The sequence below is a fragment of the Ixodes scapularis genome, unplaced genomic scaffold (genome assembly GCF_016920785.2).
Source record: "Ixodes scapularis isolate PalLabHiFi unplaced genomic scaffold, ASM1692078v2 PGA_scaffold9__187_contigs__length_104089568, whole genome shotgun sequence".
Classification (NCBI taxonomy): domain Eukaryota; kingdom Metazoa; phylum Arthropoda; class Arachnida; order Ixodida; family Ixodidae; genus Ixodes; species Ixodes scapularis.
The window spans coordinates 50,471,671-50,491,417 of NW_024609884.1; the positions used below are offsets into that span (position 1 = coordinate 50,471,671).

Genomic DNA, 19,747 nt, shown 5'->3' on the forward strand with positions numbered 1-19,747 from the left:
GCCCGCCCGTTTTCCGCCTCCAAGACGACAATTTTGTGGAGATCAATCGAAATAAAAAGCGGAACACCTCGAAGCGACATAGTTACACCTCCAACGTCGCCAGGTAACCGGTGCAAAAATGCCGTTTGTTAAAATAATACGACGACACGAATCTTTCAGGAATCATTGCACTCGGTTCGTTTCGGCAACTGCCGCACAACAGGCCCGTTGCCTCGTCCCATGCAGTGAGCGCCGCGCATAGGCAGCGCTCGGCAGTTCCTCGGAGGGCGCGCGCGAGCAGCGGCAGATGCGACGGAAGACGGCACCTGCTTAAGACATCAGGCCGAGGGTCCCCGCACCAGCCCCCGATCAGGGCGTAATCACAGCGCGGGCCCATCTTGGCCCGGGCGAGAGGGCAGGCAGACGCGGCCCCCGCCCGGCCTTCCCGCGAAGCGGGGCAAAAGACGCATTCCCGCAGAAAGAGCGCCGGGAAAGAGCGCTGGGACCACCGCGCCCTGCACTTTTGTTGCCAAAACAGAGGTCCGCCGCAATGAAACCGACACAAAGAGGGTCGGCCGCGCGGGGACCAAAAATAAGCAATCCAAGCGGCACGAGAAAATTGTTTCCTAACTACCGGCGGATGCTCGGCTGGCGGCTGCTCCCGCTGCAGCGATACGTGCCAGCGGCTTCCAGTTGGTCCGAGACCCCCCGCAAAGGCGTTCGTCGCCGCTCTTTTTTTCTTCTTCTTTCCGCTCGCTTTCAGTTTGTAGGTGGCAGGAAAAAGAAACGCCGGGACGAAAGAGGAGAAGGCCTCGGCGTCATCTGGCCCCGTCGTCTCCGGCGCTGATGAGACGTCGAGGAGGCGACGCCGGCAAGACGCGCTAAGTGATCTGCAAACCAGAGGCTGCCCCAGAGGTTCGTTCGCACTTGACGGAACACACACGGCTCCGAGCAAGAAAGGAGGACACCAGTGTCGCCCGCAATGAACTCGCCGGCCCTTCCGGAAAGATGCTGAGCGTCTTGCACCGGGCCTGATCGTCGCGGGGTAAATGTCCCTCGTGCCAACTGTCGGCCCTGGCTTCCTGGCTGTCGCCCGACACCGCGGAAAGCGGAAATTGATTTCGGTGTCCGTCGCAATTACAACTCGCGCAAATGCGAGGGGAGCGAAATGACGATGACGGTATACTTTTACGACGGGCTCATAAAGCGCGACCGAGGTTCTCTCGGGAGAAAACCTGGCTGATCTCGTTTATTCGATAGACGCGTGGGCGACCCTGCTGTTTCTTTATCTTTTGTCAACCGACGTCGCTCCCGAGCTTTCCGAGGTGTAGAACGTTGCCACCGATTGCACGGCTCGTCTCAAATATTGTCGCCTCAGTTTTTCATTAATTTAACTCGCGGAGAGTTACGTTAAACATTGTCGGTACATATGGAGCGCGATAGCAGAGTGACGAATAAAACACATCTTAGGCTAAGATTACTCAACTCATGGCGATATGATCGCGAACGAAACGTACACTAGAAAGTAAAGCGTCAATCGAACGTTCAGTAAGACAGTGATGTCATTGGTCTGAGTCATTTTGGAGCGCCTGCCGGAGCAGCCAATAGTATGCACATTTTGAAGGAACAAAAGTCACTTTTTAAAGCATACGCATACACTTCCTTCAGATTCATACCACTGCTGATATTATACGCTAAGATTCGTGTGTTCGCCCGTCCAACTATAAGACAACGTCTTATTGCCTTCCCACTTGTTTGCAACCTTTCGTTAGCATCACTCCCACGGCAGGCTTCATTCCCTCAAACACAGGTCTAACTGTTTAGTTCAGCGTAGAAGCACCAGACAGGGCAACAACGATATGCTGGTTGGACAAGGACAATGGGAACTGCTCTAAATGGCTATTTTAGGTACGAAATTAAAGCTAAGCCAAAGCATATATTCCACTGAAATAATGTTGAAATATTTTAATTTTGAACATCCAAGCTGATGTTTCGTTCGAGTTCCACAGATTGTACTAAAACTGGCACTCTTAATTTAGATAAAAAAATATACTTGCTAAATCAATTGTACTAGCTAAATGAAATAAAAAAGAAAAGTCCTCAAAATATGGCAATTTAAATGTACATATACTAGCCGCAGTTTTTTTTTTTTTTTTCTTTTTTTAAGTTCCTGCAAAGTACAGTTGTTTCATCAGCTATCACCAAATAACTGTTTCTTCGTCCCGCTCTGGAGGAATGCCTCCTTCCTAGCACAAGCGTGCGCTGCGGCGAAGCAAGATGCGCAAACTCGCGATGCCTACTCCGTTCTTACCAGTGCGCTGTGTAACGATCCGCCCGAGTAGCAAGGCCCGAACTATTATATTTTAAGTAGCAATAAAGTGCAATTAAGCTTTAGCGCAATGTTGGCGCAATTTCACCATATTTTTGGCCAAATGCGGAAGGGTGTAGCAGGATAAGCACTTTAGTGCAGTTTGGCGCAAACGGCGCAGCAATCACATCACCGGTAAGAAGAGCCTGCATCATACAAGCTAGAAATGCATCTAAATAATAAAGCGCGCCCAGACGGTGCTGGCACATAGACTGTCCTCCTAACATAATAAACTGTCACTTTCACACAGAGTCATCTCTAAAACGGTGCACTCTAGATGCTCAAGAACGTTCACACTAGCTACGATGGGCGTACCATACTGGTTTCCAACTTATTTGTTCGCTGTACATACCGGTCACTGAGAAATCTGTACATATGTCCACCTTTTTGACAGAGTCCTCCTGGAGCCGAATGTCCCGTACACACCCTGTGTGGCAGCTTCTCCATGCCGTGCCGTGCTGGAACCACTTTTTGGAAGTGCGTCGTACCCACGCCTGGACAGCTGCTTCCAGCTTATCAAAGACCGTAATATGGCGCCCTAACGGGAGTTTATTTTTTTTTTTATTGCATCCAGCAGATGATAACCACTGGGGACCCGATCAGGCCGTGCCCGTGCACAACCAAATGCTTGACTGATCGTACGACGTGCACCAAAAAGGCAGCCGAACCTGATCAGGCGCCGGTCAATCACATCGTCGTCCGCATTCACTGAGGCATTGGCCGACGTCTGATCGAGTTCCGCCGTCTTTTTGGAGCAAATTGTACGACCAGTCAGACATTTGGTCGTCTATAGGTATACCCTGACAGGGCCCTGAGTAGTTATCACCTGTTCGGCTCCATAAAAAAAAAAAAAAAGGAGGACGTTATTTTCCGTTTATTGATAAGCTGGAATCAGCAGTCCAGGCGTGTGTTTGAGGCGCTCCCAAAAAGTGGTTCCAGCAGGGCATGGAGAGGCTGCTGGACAGAAGTGGTGCAAGTATCTGCAGCAAAGGAAATATATAAATTGTAAATCAATATGTCACACCCTCGTTACACAAAGAAGAATCTAAGAAAAATAGTGGTTGCCGGCTGGATGCGGATCCTTGCCAACGAACCGAACGCCCAGCAATGCATTCGCAGGTCGCCATAACTTTGGGTGTGCTGGGAGCTTCCATCACTTCTATTTTACATCATCAGTGTTATGGACAGGTGACAAGTAACTGCACCAATAGATCGCACTGATGACAACATGCACCGGGGTGATGTTCTTTTGAACTTCTTTATTCGTTTTAATGACCTCAACATGCCCGAACGCCCTTTCCATGTTTTGCGAGGTGAGGCCCGCTGCCTCCGTTTCTTTTCGGTATACAAGGCGCGAGGCACGCGGTGCTCCCAAATCCCGGGGCTTCAGTGAAGAAGGCGGCCACCACGGAGAGCTTCCCTCTTCCGGCGACTGCCCTGCCCGCCCGAGGCAATCGAAGCCCCGAGATCCAGACACGGGCGAGCAGCCAGAGCCGCGTCTAAACCGAGGGCCCGACCAGGAGGAGAGGCAAGCGGGAGAGGAAATCCCACCGACGGTGCGAAGGTGGCAAGCCGGGGCACGAGCGCATCTTCCCCGGCTCGACGTCCAGCGGCACTCCGAGTTTCCCGGCAACGGAGGAACTCTAATTAAAGTCCTCGCGGAGATCCCACGGGAGCCGACTTTGGAGCCGTCTTTGTTCTCGGGGGCGGAGTGGGCGGACGGGACTGCCACCGGCGCCCGGGTGGCCCAGGGCAGGGCCCGCCGGTAGCAGCAGCCCGCGACGCTGGGCGACGGCCGGCACCGCCTTCCATTCTGGCCACGACGACGGACGAAGGTCGCCAGCCCCGCAGAATGGCGTCGGGAGAGAGACGTACGAGTGTCGCCTTCGGTGCCCGCGTCGGGCGTGGACTGCGGGAGGTCGCGAGAAACGCCACGGGCACACGCCCAGGCATTCTTCGAGTCGCGGGAGGCGGTCACGTCCCCAGGACTGCGTCCCTCCGGAAATGGACCTGCCTGGTGGACGGTGGGAACGTGCCCATGTCGACGCGCTGGCATGTTGAAGACGGGCGAGAGTGGCCACAGAAAGAGCTGCTTTGGAAGGCTTCGTCGTCGCCAGAAGAAAACGTATGGTATACGGTGCGACAATTGTTGCCTTCGAGTCGCTGCCTTCGCCTCCGCCCCAAAGAGCGCGACAGTTTTATGACAGTGAAGCCCGATGCAGCAAATATTCCGGGAGGTCCCGTACTCGAGGCCCCGCCTTGTCTAAAGATCAGCGCTATCGAGTTTGGATACAGACGAAGTATGTGCGAGGCACAGCAATGCACGCACTGAGCATGACGTTCGAGCGATCAGTGTCCCCAAAGCAAATTACGTCTAGACTTTGTAATCGGCTTTGTTTCTTTCGACTAGTTTACTGGGTCCCCCAGAAAACTAGTCGAACGGACGCACGTGCTGGCATTTTTAGAGCGCGAAATTTCGGTAATAGAGGAGGGCCAATGAGGGTTATTGAGGCGCTTCACTTTGCAACTATTCATCCACATTAATTATTCTTTATGAACGACAATTCAAAGAAGTCAGAGACATCCCAAACACCCGACCGAATCACCGGGTCTCAACTACGAGCTGGGGCGTTTAATACTTCAAAATCTCAGCATCGCAAGATGTAAAGAGGCGGGCGACGCGTCGGGCACGCGTCGGGCAGTGTCGGCGATATGCCTCTCTGCCGACACCGTGCTGAGGCTCTTAGGTCCTGACTCGTGACCAAAGCGAGCGGCGCCAGCGTCAAAGGGACCCCAACAGAGCCCGCTGCACGCGCCGTGGCTCGATCTCTCGGCAGTCGCTGCGGGCCGTTCGGGTCCACACAGCACGGCTCGACGCGAGCTGCTGGCGGCACCGCGGTGGCACCACAAAACGTCTCAATCGGCGCACAAAGGCGCACGGCGGGCCCCCGCCGAACGGAGCCGTGTCGCACGGCCCGGACCCCATTGACCTTTGGATTGGAGGGCATGTGCTCGTCCCAACGGTCCGGCTCAAAAGGACCGCTTTGTGGGGGCGGGGGGTTCCAGCTGGGGGCCCCCCCGCCAGCCCCCCGAGAACCGCTGTTCACGCGGCGCCACAAGTCTCCATCGCGTTCCGGGCAATGGGACATTCATTACGTTCCATTTAAAAGCGGGGAACGGGGCTCGAGACTCGATGACAGTTGCCCGAGCGGCGTCAGCGAGCCTCCTTGGGATCCCCCTTTGGGCCTCGGGACCTTTGTGGCCTCGCAGCTTGGCCCGCCGCCGACGACACAAGCGTCCGCGGAGGCGGCAGCGGACCACCGGTTCCGCCCTGCTCCTCGGGTCCCCCTTCGACGCACCCCGCCTTCCCTGCCCCGCTGCGCCCGTTTCTCCGTTTCGGCAGGCGCCCAAAATGGAAGAGCCTGGAGGATGCACGCATCTGGCAGATGAGCCAACGACCGGCTCGCCACAAAAGGAACGGGGCGGATCATAGCCACTGACGGGCTACGAATAACCGGGCAAATGTTTCTTTGTTTTGCTCACAGTGCGAGCTAGCTGCCTTCCGTGGCGCTCTGGCAGGGCGTCGGCTTAGCCTTCCCCGTGCTAAAGGCTATAGTCGCCGGCAGAATGAGAACGGCAGGGAAGTTTTACAGTTGTCCCGCCTCCAGCGCGAGCTTCCTGCGTTCGATAGCATTTCGGTGTCTCGTGAGCTTGAGGAGCTCGCAGCCAAAAGCACGGCGGAAGGCGACGAGCGCGTCCTGGAAGAGACACCCCGCCCTTCTCATACAGTCAGCCCAGTTGCCGTCGTACTACTATGCGACAGGGATGGGCAGTATTTCAAATACAAGTATTTGAAATACGTATTTCAAATACTTAGTGTATTTTGCATTCGTATTTAATTACAAATTGGGTAATGTATTTGACGTGTGTATTTAAATATTAAAATGTGGGTATTTCAAATACAATTGTAATTAAATACAATTTTGTGGGCGAAAATACATCCCTCAAATTGATCGTCACTGTCCAGAGCAGGAAGAAAACTACATTCTGCACCGAATGCAGTGCCTCTCAATCAAGCACAAGCGTTTAGTGACTTTGTGATTACGGTGCTAGTCCAGGGCAAGAATAGTGACGAAATCGACGTTCACAGGCAGACTGGCTAAATAAATGCCTGTGACAACTTGTGAAGCCTTTCAGCCTGCTTTCCGTCCATATTTTTGCCTGCAACATTCTAAATGCGAGGGTCGTCCAAACTCTTGGTAACAGGTGCGATTTGCAATAATAAAAAATTCTCTAGCTAATGCGGCGCGTCTTGGCCGTCTCGGTTCTTTGTTGGTCTATACCAAAATGTAATCGACAAAAAAGCCGCTTGAAGCTCTGTACTTTTTTCGCTTATTACATTCAAGCTGATTACATTTTTGTGATTATATTTCTATTACGTTACTAGAGCCCCTCACACGAACTCCCGAGTGTGCGATGCAAAATTAAAATGAGATACCCAGAAACCCGTTGCAGGTGCCCTGAAGTCGCTGACGCAAAGTTTGAGGAATGTATTTGGAAAAGTATTTGGAGGAGACCAAATACATTTGGTTGTATATGCATCTTGTACTTAAATGCTTTTTTTGGAAATGTAATTAGATTTGTAATTAAATACATTTTTGACGAAGTATTTTGTATTTGTATTTCAATACATATTTTCATGTATTTTGCCCATCCCTGCTATGCGAGTACGTCCACAACCGAGGCCAGCTTTCCTTACGGCCTTCGCTCTCGCTTATGAGCAATGGGATTTTTTTCGAGCCGCGCTCAGGCGCGGCCACGCTAAGCATCCCGTGGACGTCTGTTGCCCGACCGCAGTGATTGCACATTTACGTCAATCTACACATCTTAAGTGACCGCAGTGAGCTGATGGAAATATTTTGGCTTACAATATATAAACGCTTGCTTATAGACTCAAAAAAAAAAAAGTTAGAGGTTTAAAAAAATAGAAGTGAATTCTACCATATTTTTGTCTTTTGAATTTAAATATCACGAGCATTTTACCCGAACGTATAAACAAACCGCGAGAAAAACCGAAAAACCAACCGATGGGTGTGACGTCGTACCCAGAGGTTTGAACTGCCCTGCGCTCGCCGCTTGTGAGGGAATGCGTGCAGTGTTTTTCATTGCTCGGGTAAGGCATATATGGGAGGCGCGGAAATGTCCAGATCTCTGCATAATACCTCGCAATTCTCTCGCACCGAACGCGCCGCAAAGGACTGGCTTCATCGCTATTTTGAAAGTGCTGTTGTGGCTACGGGGCGCATCCATATGGAATATAATTTTGATATTTGTCCCTCCTTCCCGGCGCCTTTCAGATCGGATCAAACGATTTAAGTGTTTTTTTTTTTTTTAATACAGAAGTGTTTTAGTTTTTCTTTAAGAAGACGAAGAGGAAGATATGTTTTGCGTAAGTCCCTGCATGCCTGCAGGCGGCCCCATGAGACTAGGGTGCCTCAATGTCGAAGGCACCCTACATGGGACTAACTGATCTGGAAATTCCTTCAAATCGACCCCGAAGTGAAAAGGCCCAGGGTGAGTTCGGGGTGCCTCCTTAGAACAAATTAAAGCGCTGTAGGACAGGTGAGCGACCCAACGAGCTGCAATGCCGGGGAGAAACTACCCCCACGTGAAGGCCGTTAGAAGCGAGGCTGCAGAAACTAAAACGCAGCTAGGACTCGCAACCTGGCCCTCTATGCAGATCCTAAAGCGCTCGTTAGAACAAGCAGGGACAGAAGAGTGTGACTCTGACCACGTTGTGATGACGCGCACGTTGCTCAATTTTTTTTTTTTTTTTGCAATCGTTTTGCACGTTGTCTGGCCAAAGCCGACGCCCTTGTTTCAATGGATTTTTTTTTTATAGTGACGAGCTTTGGATTGTTTCATCAAAGCTAAGCTCAACTTCAGCTTTTCATTTCTGGCTTTGCGTTATCCAGGAGTGACCATGCAGGTCAGATATATCACATCTGAACGAACAATATCAAAAGACGGGGACGCTGGTAGTCAATAATTTGACTCTATTGGTCTTGGACTATAGATGAACGATGTCGGTTTCTCAAAATCAATTTCACATTCCTTCGCGACAATGGCGATCGATTTAATAATATCAGGAATCGAATATTTCACTACTCTATCGTATTTAGCTTCCATTTAGCCCCTTTGTTTTCGTTTTAATTGTATACCTGGTAATACGATTATTTGCAACGAGCACGGCACATATCATCTGTGGCGTGCTCACTGCAGAAGTAAATATGCGAGCATAGGTTTACGAGAGCAGGTGACAGCAACCAGAACAGCGAATTCGACACTCCACTACCTTCGAGAATCTCGGGTTGATTCACTTCCACACACACACACACACACACACGCGCACATGCACACGCGCGCACGCACACACACACGCACACTCTTTCTCTCTCTCATGCCCTTTTCTTTCCTCCCCGCCTGTGTATTCTTTATTTTGGCAAGAAAATTCACCACACTTCGTGCAGTGGTCCGTGACATCAGGCGGTGTCCAGTGCGCCTCGTTCGCGCCTTACCGTTTCCGCTGCGGCCTCAACGGGGCGACCAAATAATTACAGACGCCGACTAGGTGAACGGATAGGGAAGGAAAGCGGAACGAATCAGCCACGTCCATTCATCCAAGAGCAGAGGACGGGACAGCCCGAGACACAGAAGAAAAAGTCGCTTCCGAGAGAACCGATCTCGGTGGAGAAACAACAGAGCCACCGACACGGACGACCGAGCCAAGCGTCTCATCGGTTGACGCTGACGTACGTTGTGAGGAATAACGGCGTAGTCCAAGTTGGCTGCGCTGATCCCGATTTCCGTAGCCGTCCGTCTCGATGAGCAACGTAACGGTGCGCGGTCGCGTGATCAACACTGCGCGCGTCTAAGTGTATACCGCATTGCCTCAATCGTTCCTCTACAACGATATGTATCACCGACCTGAGGGCAGATCTACTTCTCGCGGTGGTAATGTTTGCAGTTCCAGTAACACTAAAATGCGGTAAAATTACTAACGCTGCCAGGTCGGAGGAAGAAGGGGTGAAATCGTCCCTAATCACATCTCCAACCGAAGCTCACGGGTTGTGTCGTGTGCCGCAAACTATTTCTCGCACTTTCTGAGCCGCCACTGCAGTTCTCAAAGTAACGCTCTTTCCCGACCCTTAGAGGCCTCATCCCTAAGCTGACAGTGCGGTGGAAGGCTCGTTGAACCAGTCATATACGTCTATCTTGTAGCAGGTGATCATGTTCGCTCCTATATCCACTTGCAGAGAGCGGGGCCAGGCGAGCGAGTAGCTCCCACCGCACCGTCAGCTTATAGGATTGAATGGAGTATAGAAAACGGTATGGGGCTGCGTCACGGCCACTTGATGACCGCCACTTCGCTGCTGCGGCCTGCTGCTCGACCAGGAGATCCGTAGAAACAGCGATCCACCTGAGTTTCCTGGGCCCGTCACTGCGGCCGTGGCTGTGTCAGGTAATTCAGATCGAATATCTTCGGACGTGTATACACATCTTACATAATAGAATGGACAGAGAGAGAAAAACAAGGTTACCAAACAATGGCGCCAACCTGCCACGCGTAACGTACGAGCTAACATACGACAGCGTAGTAGATATATAGCGGAAGAAGCGGAGGCGAACAACGACAGACAACGACGAAGCCGGCTGTTGAACAAGCAAATGCGTACAAAAGAACATGGAAAAAGCGGCGTAAAGAGGTGGTACTTGTCGAGAAATTCGGAGCTCGGATTTTGTCGACTGCCTCGGCTGATGACAAGACGTGGGTCGCCGCCGTGAGCGACTGTTGTGGCGGCTGCACGCTTGGCAGGCGAGATCAATAGACTTGGCCGGGAGAGACCCCCGCAGGACGGCGCAGGCGATGGCGTGTCAGCGGCGGCCGCCTCTGGCCGTGTCGCCTGGCTTCCTTCGCAGGGAGCGACTTGGAAGAAGGCGTGGGCCCAATGGACACAGCCATTTACACGGCTAAATTGCAGGAAGTGGCCGGACACCCAGACGCACTTCAAGGGCTGCGTCCAGCGCGCCGTCGGCGGCTCTTGAACACAGACCGGCGGGGGCTTTACCGGTAGAGACTTTTGAAAAGCGGTGTTTGTTTTGTTTTTTTATCTCGGATTCGGGCATTAAAGTGTGGCTTACGTACAAGACGTTACGCAAGTTATTGCCACTTTCTAGGTAGTCGATGGTTTTATCTCTCCGAGTTTACGCCGCAGAGGTGAGGATAATGAAGTCGAACATTTATTGAGTGGATAAAAACAACAACAGAAGAAACAAAAATCCCTCCGCTGAGTGGCTCTAGGCAGCAACATCGTCATGTTCAAACCTCCGACTTATTTCTACCAAGGACGTACGATAGGCCGTGTTCTGTTTGGGCATGCGCGCAAATGAGGCGCCCGAAAAGTTGCTCGGAGCTACAGACCGTTCCAATAAAAAGCAGGCGCCATCTTGAGAATTCGTGCATATAATGGCGCGTGCTTCGCTTCCTTTCGTAAGTCACGAACACGCGCGTAATAGGGCTGTGGACCTCTCAGGCTAGGCTGCGCGTTTGTGAACATTAGCAAAGTGTATATCCATCGAGATAATGAAAACGACCAGGAAGGTCCTTCAGTTTTCCCGCTTCCAGCAAGAACTTCCTACGTGCGATGACGCTTCGGCGCCTCGCGCGCCTTTAGCGTACAGCCAAAGCATACTACAGAAACAAGCGCGTACTGGAAGCCGGGCATCAGACACTGTTCATATCCTGTCATTGACTAAGGTCTGTTTTCTGCTTTCGCCATTGCCCCCCGTATATTCGTGTTTTTCGGTATAGACGAACTCGATTTTTGTACAGGGGTCTACTCGAAAGGTCCAAGCTAACTCGCGCCGGGGGGGGGGGGGGGGGGGGGGGGGGAGGTATACGTCAAGCGGTCGTCTCGTTGCAGAAAGCCAATATGCCGTGCGCCACATGCACTAATTTTTGCACCCAAGGTACCTACAGGGACGGCGAGGGGATCGGCTGCTGTTTGACAACAATGACGGGGCCGCGGTGAACCGCGCCTCACGTCTCGTCTAGACTGCATGCATGCGCCGCCTATCCATCTGCCATCGGCTCGTGACGGCCGTGCTCCGCACTTGAGCTCTTCTCGACGGCAGCTCGTCGCGCGACGACGCGGGGGTCGACGCGGAGGATCTCCGAGGGCGCGTGGAACTCGGCCACCGGATACGGGCAGAGGAAACGGCGTGGCCACTCAGCCCGCGGTGCCTGTTTGGCGTGCAAACAGGGGGCCAGCGGCGCAAGGTTGCCGGTCTTGAGCGGTCCTCCTGCGTGCGAGGGTCGGCCAAAGGCGCTGCTGCGGTTGCGCGGCCAAGCAGTAACCGGCAGGCACCCCACGGCGCGCCTGCAGTCCCGTCGCTGGCTCCTCGAGGCAGACAGAGCACCCGCGACGCGACGGGCCGACCTGATTGACAGGCAACCGGTGGGCGAGGATCAACACGGCCTGCACTGCGAGTTCTTCACCCCGAAGCCGAGGATATATGCTTTTTCTCGGGTTCCCTCGGGGGTATACGCGCGTGCCGAGCCCATGTGGCAATACTGGCTCGTTGACCATGGTCATTAGGTGATCGGTTGAACCATTAAGACGCTTTAGCGTAGTACGCAAACATATTACGGTAGATAGACCGGTAGCCATAAGCTGTGAGAGCCTTCGTCGCTCTGCGCAGTCACGCAACTTCGGGGATGGCGAAAACTATACCCAACGCGGACCTTGGGGTGGGAAAGCGAATCGGAGGGTCATATGTAAGCCTAGTGGCACCGCCTAGACGAGTAAACGAGTGAAGCCGCGATAAATGGGTGTTCCGAGAAACTCTCCGCGTCCAGTCCACCGCGGATGCTGACGCGCGTGAAAAGTTACGGGAAACGTGTATTTTACGCATTTTGGGGGCATTTACACCTGTTCAGTGAGAAACAAATCGGCAGAAAAATTGCATCAGTAGGTCAAACGAAGGTTTCGATCTGGGAATACACGCGTACGCGTGTAAACTAGTGAGAGAGAGAGAAAAAAAAAAAGAAAAAAAGAAGACAGCATTGTTCATTTTATATACCACAATGGGTCAGTAGGCTGCGATAGCTGATATTTGCTTAAATTTTTCTTCAGTTTCTACATCGAGTAAACCGTCCACTTTTTAAGACGTTACGTGCATAAGAGCCTTAGTTAAATTAATGCCAAATTTCGTTGGCAATGTCGAAATGGAACATCGCTTGTGGGCGGGTTCGTGCTCCCCTAGAAGTGAGCAGCCGAGCTACGTTCAACACGAACTAAACACTAGCACAATCACTTGCGCGCTGGCACCACGTGCTCCTAGTCAAGCCTCCTTTCGCATACCAAACTTCGCAGATGAAATGTCTGACACCGTTCACCCCTGGTACTTGGAGGCGCTGCGCTTGCTTAGTGGCATTTTCTCAGTTTCGACACGAGCACCGTTGGTCCATCCACGAGTAATCACAGGCGCTCCGAACCGGCGGCGTGAGAAGGATCGCTTCGGTCGGTCGGCGGGATAATTGGTCGGACCAACGACCAAAGAGCGCCGGAAAGCCGAGCGCAAGATAAAAGCGCGCGCCGAAGCAGACGACCCCAAGGAGTGTCTCCCAGACAAAAGCAGACGGAATAACGCCACCTGGCAAAATATCATTATACGCGCGGACTCGTTAAAATATGGCCGCACTAAGTGCGGGGGCCAGGCCGGGAAGCCCGCAAACAAGGCATAACCGTAACCCTGACGAGCATGCGCAGCGAACGCCACCTGCGTACGTGACCGCGCGGAGAAAGGAGCCCGCCTCTCGGCTAACGAGTCCAATCGATAATCATCGAAGGGTCGTCGATAATACGTTCGATTGTCTTCGCCCCATTGTCCCCCTCCTGGGTGGGAGAGGTCCGGGTGATGGCTTCGGAGGCCTGCCCTTTCTCATGCAAAGCGGCCATTGTTCGGCCCCGGGGACGACCGGGGACTTCTCAAGTGAGGACGAGCCGCAGCCCGCATTGTGACGCTGTCCAGCCGGACTCTCGGGGCGTGCGACGCTTCGTTGACCAACGTCGGGCCGACGCCAAGGACTCGCGCCCCTCGCCGTCGTTCGAGCTCACAGTCGGTGAGCACCGGCGCGCTTGGCGAAGCAGCGCCGTGGAAGAGCGACGCGACTCGCACAAAGCTCGTCCCGTGATTCGGAGGCCGATTACGCGCCGCCACGGCCACTTCCGACGCCGAGAAAGTAGGCGTCGTGTTCCCAGAAACGGGTCTTCCCGGCAACTCGAGAGCAGCGCGGTCATCTTCCCCGAGCACTCCCGAGCCGAGAAAGCGGGAAAAGCGACGCACCCGCGAGACGTATGGAGTATCGAGAGCAGGAACATTAACCATCTTGGCGACCGTGTTCCCACTTGCAACCAAATGAAGCACCATCGCCCGCAACATTTAGGCGGATTGAAGGTACTTCATAGCTTTCACTCAGAAAGTGTGTTAGCAAATAAATTTCGAAGGCCCTGAGCCTCCGGTGAATGCTTCAAAGAATGCTTCAAAAAGTGCTTCAAAGTGGCAGCGCGAGCTCCACATATGAATATCTTTATAAGAAAACGCTATCTGCTCAAACTCCTTAATAACGGGGAGTTTTAGTAAGTCGTCTTTGTATTCCGATAAGGATACTCGAAACTCCGCCGGCGCCTTTGCGTATGAATCATATCCTTATCGAGGATCGTTATCTGAGCGCAAACACGATGTATGGACACTCCCTGATAATATCCAAACTTTACGTGGTGTTTGATATGAAACCCGTAACTTCGGCGAACGACCATCAAACGCACCTAAAAAAACTTTTTTTTTTGCGAAGCACACGGCATCGTTTTTTGCCAGCCCACAGGACAGCCGTAAAACAGCTGTCCACCCCGCCGCAGTGAACGCCTTAGGAGCGCCAAGAGCGTGAGTATCGAGGACCACGTGGAGTGGCACCGCGTGCCGTGTCTCCAGCAGCGAGCGACACAAGCCCGGAGCACGCGACGCGCTGCTCGTTTGCCGCGACGCATCGCGCGTGATTCCGCTCCCGGAGACGCGCCTCCGGAATAATCATCCCTTTTCATTAAAGTGGTTCAGCTGCCACCGAGAGCGTCCGAAGGTGACCCGGCTTACCCAGGCGCTATCATTCTCCGCGCACCTGCAGCGTACTATCTCCTGCCTCCTTGTGGCCCGTGAAGGGCGCACCGAGCAGGCTGCCTGCCAAAAGGCGCCAGATGCGCCTGGAATACAGAAATGCGCGCCAAAATGAGAGCGACAACGAACGAAACGGCTCTGGGCGGACAGGTGTTCCTTTGGTCAGAGAGACAACAGCACGTCCATTGTTACAACGTACAACTGCCGCGGCCAGGGTTGCAAGTCGCGACGTTCATTTCCGACGGGCTCTGTGGAAGACAACTTTCGGAGCGCCCGGATAGCTCAGTCGGTAGAGCGTTAGGCTTTTAACCTAACGGTCCGGGGTTCGAGTCCCCGTTCGGGCGCTATTTTTGTTTTTCTTTTTTAGATTATTATTATTTTTTTTTTTTTTTTTTTTTTTTTACCCGACAAAAAGACGTTTTCGGTATTAGAAATCCCGGATAAACCCAGTGGAGGCGGGTCTTCGGCGATTCAGCAAATCTATCGGTTAATTTCTTCTGCTCAGCCTAATCATTATTTGCTATATATTTATTGACATCTATACCTGCTGCGCCGTTAGTCATCATGTAGGCGGGTTCATAAGTGCAAGCATAAGCAAACGCTGCCAAAATTAGCCAAAAGCCTCTGACACGCCAAAAAAAAATTTTTTTTTTTCATGCTAGGCGTTTAAATGGCATGTCAGGACATTACAAAAAAAATGTTTCACTAAAGAGTTGCCGTAGTTTTTTTTTTTTTTTTTTTATAAAAATAGAAATAGGAGGCCCAATTCAAAATTCCCGCCAGTGCACTGTGACGTAACAGTGTACCGCAAGGTGTCGGGGCGGTCAGAAGGGAGGCATCGACCTACGTCACTAAAAGTGGGTTCGCAGGAAGTCACGCGAGTTTCACTCCTCGTGCTCTCCGCGACCGTGCCTAAGACTTTTTTTTTTTCTGCTCTTTGTACGAGCGATTGTAGAAAACGAAGTTTCAGTTCCACTATGCTTCGCTTCACCTTATCTGCGAGCGAAGCCAAAGCTAAAAGCGCGAGACCAGCGCTTTTTGCGTTTCTCCCCAGCTCGCGCGCTCGAGCAAAGCCTGAACGCACGGAGCTTTCGCGCTCGCGCTTCCAGCTTTGCCTTCGCTCGCACATAAGGTGAAACGAAGTTTTTTTTTTTTTTATAGCTCTTTATCCCTGCACCGTTGATTAGTTTGCGTGCTGTGAAAGTTGAGGACGAAGAGTCAGTAAGGTCAATGATGAAAGCGTTGCGAGTACAAGCCAGTGTACGAGTGTATGCGATTAGTCCGATGATACAGAGCTATACTGGGCGCAAAAGAAACTATCAAGTATTGCAAAAAAAAAAAAATTTAGAACGCTCGCAGAAATTAGAATTGCTTGCGTACGACACGCCCAATCGCTTTGGTGAAGGTTCGGACACCGAGGTCGTCGAATGATCGTATACTCTCCAGGCTGAAGATGCCTGCCGTCCCTCGGAAATGCATGCAGTGTGATCTCTTCTTCAGTTGCTGAAATACCAGGACAGTCCCTCACACAGCACCTTCTAGGCATTGTAGTTGATCACGTCAATTCACTGACTCCTCTTCTTCTACCTTTACAGCAACATTAAGCGATGGAAAGCAGATAAAGGAAACCTTGTCTGCTCGGATCGCTCGTGGAGGTGCGGAGAATAAAAAAAATATTTAAAAAAAAATATTACACGCGCTCGCGGTAAGCACGAGGAGGGATACAACTCACGTGACTTCCGCCGATGCCTCCCTTTTGACCGCCCCGACACCTTGCGGTACACTGTTACGTCACAGTGCACTGGCGGGAACTTTGAATTGGGCCTCGTATTTCTATTTTTATAAAAAAAAAAAAAAAAAAAACTACGCACCTCTACAGTGAAACAATTTTTTTGTAATGCCCTGACATGGCATTTCAACGCTTAGCATGAATTGTTTTTTTTTTTTTTTTTTGCGTGTCAGAGGCCTTTGAAGCTCTCGGCAAAATTATACAAACCAAAACGCATGTAAAAGCACTCCACGTTTACCGACGTCTTTTGTTTGTTTAAGTGAATGACGTCCTATTGATCACCGTAGACACACACGTAAACATACATACACGTACATACGTACACATGCACGTAAACGTCACGTAAACATACAAAACAATCATATGAAAGAACAATAGTTCATTGGTAGGTTTCCTACACTTTTTGTGATATATTTTAATTTTGCCTTTGAGAACACCGTTCATAACAAAAATAACCTTCTATTCATGCTCTTGATAAGAGTGGAAGAACTTCACGTACACGTTATCGCTCTCGATTACGCATTTGCGATTCGTAAATGTGTTCAAATACGCTTCCTTCTTTTTTTCACTTGCGTAATTTATTTTATTTTTATTTAATGTGGAAACACGTTTGGAGACGCATTAACCGAAGACAAGAATATTTTTCAATAAGAGAACGCGGAGAAGACACAATACCTATTGTTCGAGGCTCTCCGTTCATGAACCACCGCGACACACACAACAGGGCTTACTGTCTAGAATGCGCGTCTTAGCTTAGAATGTGTAAAAGAAAGCCTGCAAAGCCTAGGGGAGCGTGAGCGCTTCAGACTCGACTTCACGCGTTACTCCGCTCGTACGGTAGCATTGACAGTGCTTTCTTTCACGCAGCCCCAGCTGAGGCGCTAATTGTAGCAAGCCGGCCCAGGACATTAGTTGCAGAAGTTGACCGGTTGAGTCATACAAAAACACGACAAAACGTTCCACGTAATCTACCACCCGCAAAATTTAATTCCAGCGTTTTAATGCATCAACCTGTGCCCACATTTTTGTTGTTGTTGTTTTGTTTATGCAATAATCGGTTGAAGAGACGGACACACTCGATACGATCGCTCGGAGTGCAGTTCAACCGTCAAGTGTAAACGAGGCTATGTCAAGTGCGAGGCAGCTGCAGCACAGAGGGCGAACCCACTCCACCGCGTGCAGTGGCGTGGAAGTCCGTAGAGAGGCCAACGTTGGTATGGAAATCGACGTCGTACTCACAGGCCCCGGGGTCAAGGGGGGTCACCGACCGCAACGTTTGGCACCCGGAACCTGGGGGCGGCCAAGCCACGACGTCCGAGCCCAGGGCCCAGAACCAGGGTTCCAGGGGTGTCCAGAAGAGCCGTCGCGGCGACCACGTCCTGACGGACGGTATCATGGCTACCGCGCGGACGCCACGTGTCAACGGAGCACGGCGCGCGCATTCAGTGCGCTGTACCCAAAACAGAGCCGTTACCGGTCGCGAGGTGTTGCATTGTCTGACTGTGCCGAAGATGGATTGGCTCTTGAATCGGAAAGTAGCGGCACATAAAGCGGAACTCGCGCTCGCACATGCGAGGGCCCCGCGACCCGCGGTTCCCCGGCGAGACGACTCTGGTCTTCGTCTGGAACCGAAGCGCCCACAGAGGTTGACAACTCCCCCTCTACCCTCCTCCCCCTCCCCCCCCCCCCCCCCAAAAAAAAAAAATAAAAAAAAAAAGAAAGAAAAGAGAGTCTTTTAATAATGCTTGAAATTATGGAGCCTATCGCGCGAGGTGCACAAACAAAGCTTGCTCTTTGTCTTTTACGGCGAGGAAATGTTTGGCCTCAGTGCGGGTCGCTGTCGCCACCGCGGCCTCGCGCAACACATCCAGAGCCTGGAGTTAAAAGTGCGCCGGCAGCGGCAGGTCATTTAAACAGATCCGCACAAGCGCCAGAGAAGGAAACAGCGCACGAGTTCACTCAGCCGGGACAGCTAAACAATAAGTGCATAGTGGCATTGAAGATTTGTGAATGATTGGAAAGCTCAAATAACAAACACAATAACATGGTGCACGGAAAAATGGTTAAAATACAAATGATTCAACGTTAGCCAATAGTAAATGTGATACTTAAATAAACAAAAAATAAATACAAACACACATGCGCGCGCACGACCTTGTTAGATCAACTTTAGCACAAGGTCTAAAAATAACTTGAAACTTCTTTACGGTTTCTTCTGTATAATCCGTGGTACCAGTTATCTTGCGAAGCATAAGCAGGATTGAGAAATGTGATGGTCTACTGGGGTTTCTTGTTTGTATACAGGGTGAAAGCCCGGACAGGGTGTTTTGGTCAAAGGTTTCGAAAGACCAGCGAAAACGATCGGTCGTTCGCAGAGCCTTTGTTTAGGTAAGCTCTTCCTCGCGTTTCAGCCGTTATTCGACGTGGTATATCCGAGCTCATTTCACAGAGATAAAATCAGCGCCGGTTCTTCATCTATTCGACTCCAGGTCACACAAATCAGCAAAAGTTAAAACGACTTCCCACTTTTTTTTTCTTGCTTGGGAGATACGCAGCTTTACCATGACGCCAGTCTACATGCCAAAAATAGAGAGTTTTAGTAGATCGTTCCGATACCCCTAATAACGACACGATGTTTGCGCAAAGGCGTTTGCTGAATTCCGGTTATCGTTATGGGAGTCATCGGAACTATATGCTAAAACTCTCTAATATTAGTATGCGGTGCTTGCGTGAACAAGGCATTGTAACTATAATAAAAAGAAACGCCTAGCAGGGCATTTAATTTCAACTTGGTTCCAGGAATACCTCTTTTCGATGTTTCGCAACCGAAAACACTCATTTAACGTTTTCTAGTTCGGAAAAAAAAAAAAGTTTGACCCAATATTAACATGTGGTACCACCGATCAGTGGCGTAGCAAGGATATTTCTTTGGGAAAAACCTAAACCAGTTCGCTTGTTTACTAGCTTTATCATCACATCATCGGGAACAAAAAAAAAGGGGGGGGGGCAGTTCTCTTTCTCTCCCCTGCCTCCCTTTACCGTCACATTTCCTCTTCATGCAGAGGCGCAGCCAGGGGAGGGGCTCATAGGGCTCCAGTCGGAACCCCCCTTCCCCCCCCCCCCCCCCCCCGCACCCCATGTCATGGGCATTCCAGAAATGTTGACTCACACGAGGGAGAAATCCCCGGGATTTCTCCCTCGTGTGAATACCCCTTAACGGATTACATTTTTCTGTAACGTAGTAACGTGCTGGATAGTTACGTTTTCAAAAGAGTAATGGGTAACGTAGTTACGTTACTTAATTCGAGTAACTGGTAACTTACATACGTTACTCGTTACATCTTTCCAAGACCCGAAGAAAAGTTCACTTACATTTT

The 19,747-nt window shown here is 51.2% G+C and overlaps 1 protein-coding gene and 1 non-coding gene across 2 annotated transcripts in view; one reads left to right on the forward strand and one right to left on the reverse strand.

The window, feature by feature from the left end:
• The window catches only part of LOC8052849 (zinc finger protein 423), a 58,155-nt gene extending 40,389 nt beyond the window's left edge, over positions 1–17,766 (reverse strand). Inside the window, exon 1 of the mRNA XM_029982150.4 lies at positions 17,610–17,766. Coding sequence (XP_029838010.3) covers positions 17,610–17,766 — 157 coding nt within the window. The remainder of the gene's footprint in view (positions 1–17,609) is intronic.
• Trnak-uuu lies at positions 14,853–14,925 on the forward strand. Its single transcript has one exon. It is a non-coding gene; the product is annotated as a tRNA-Lys (tRNA).
• Positions 17,767–19,747: the final 1,981 nt, after the last annotated feature.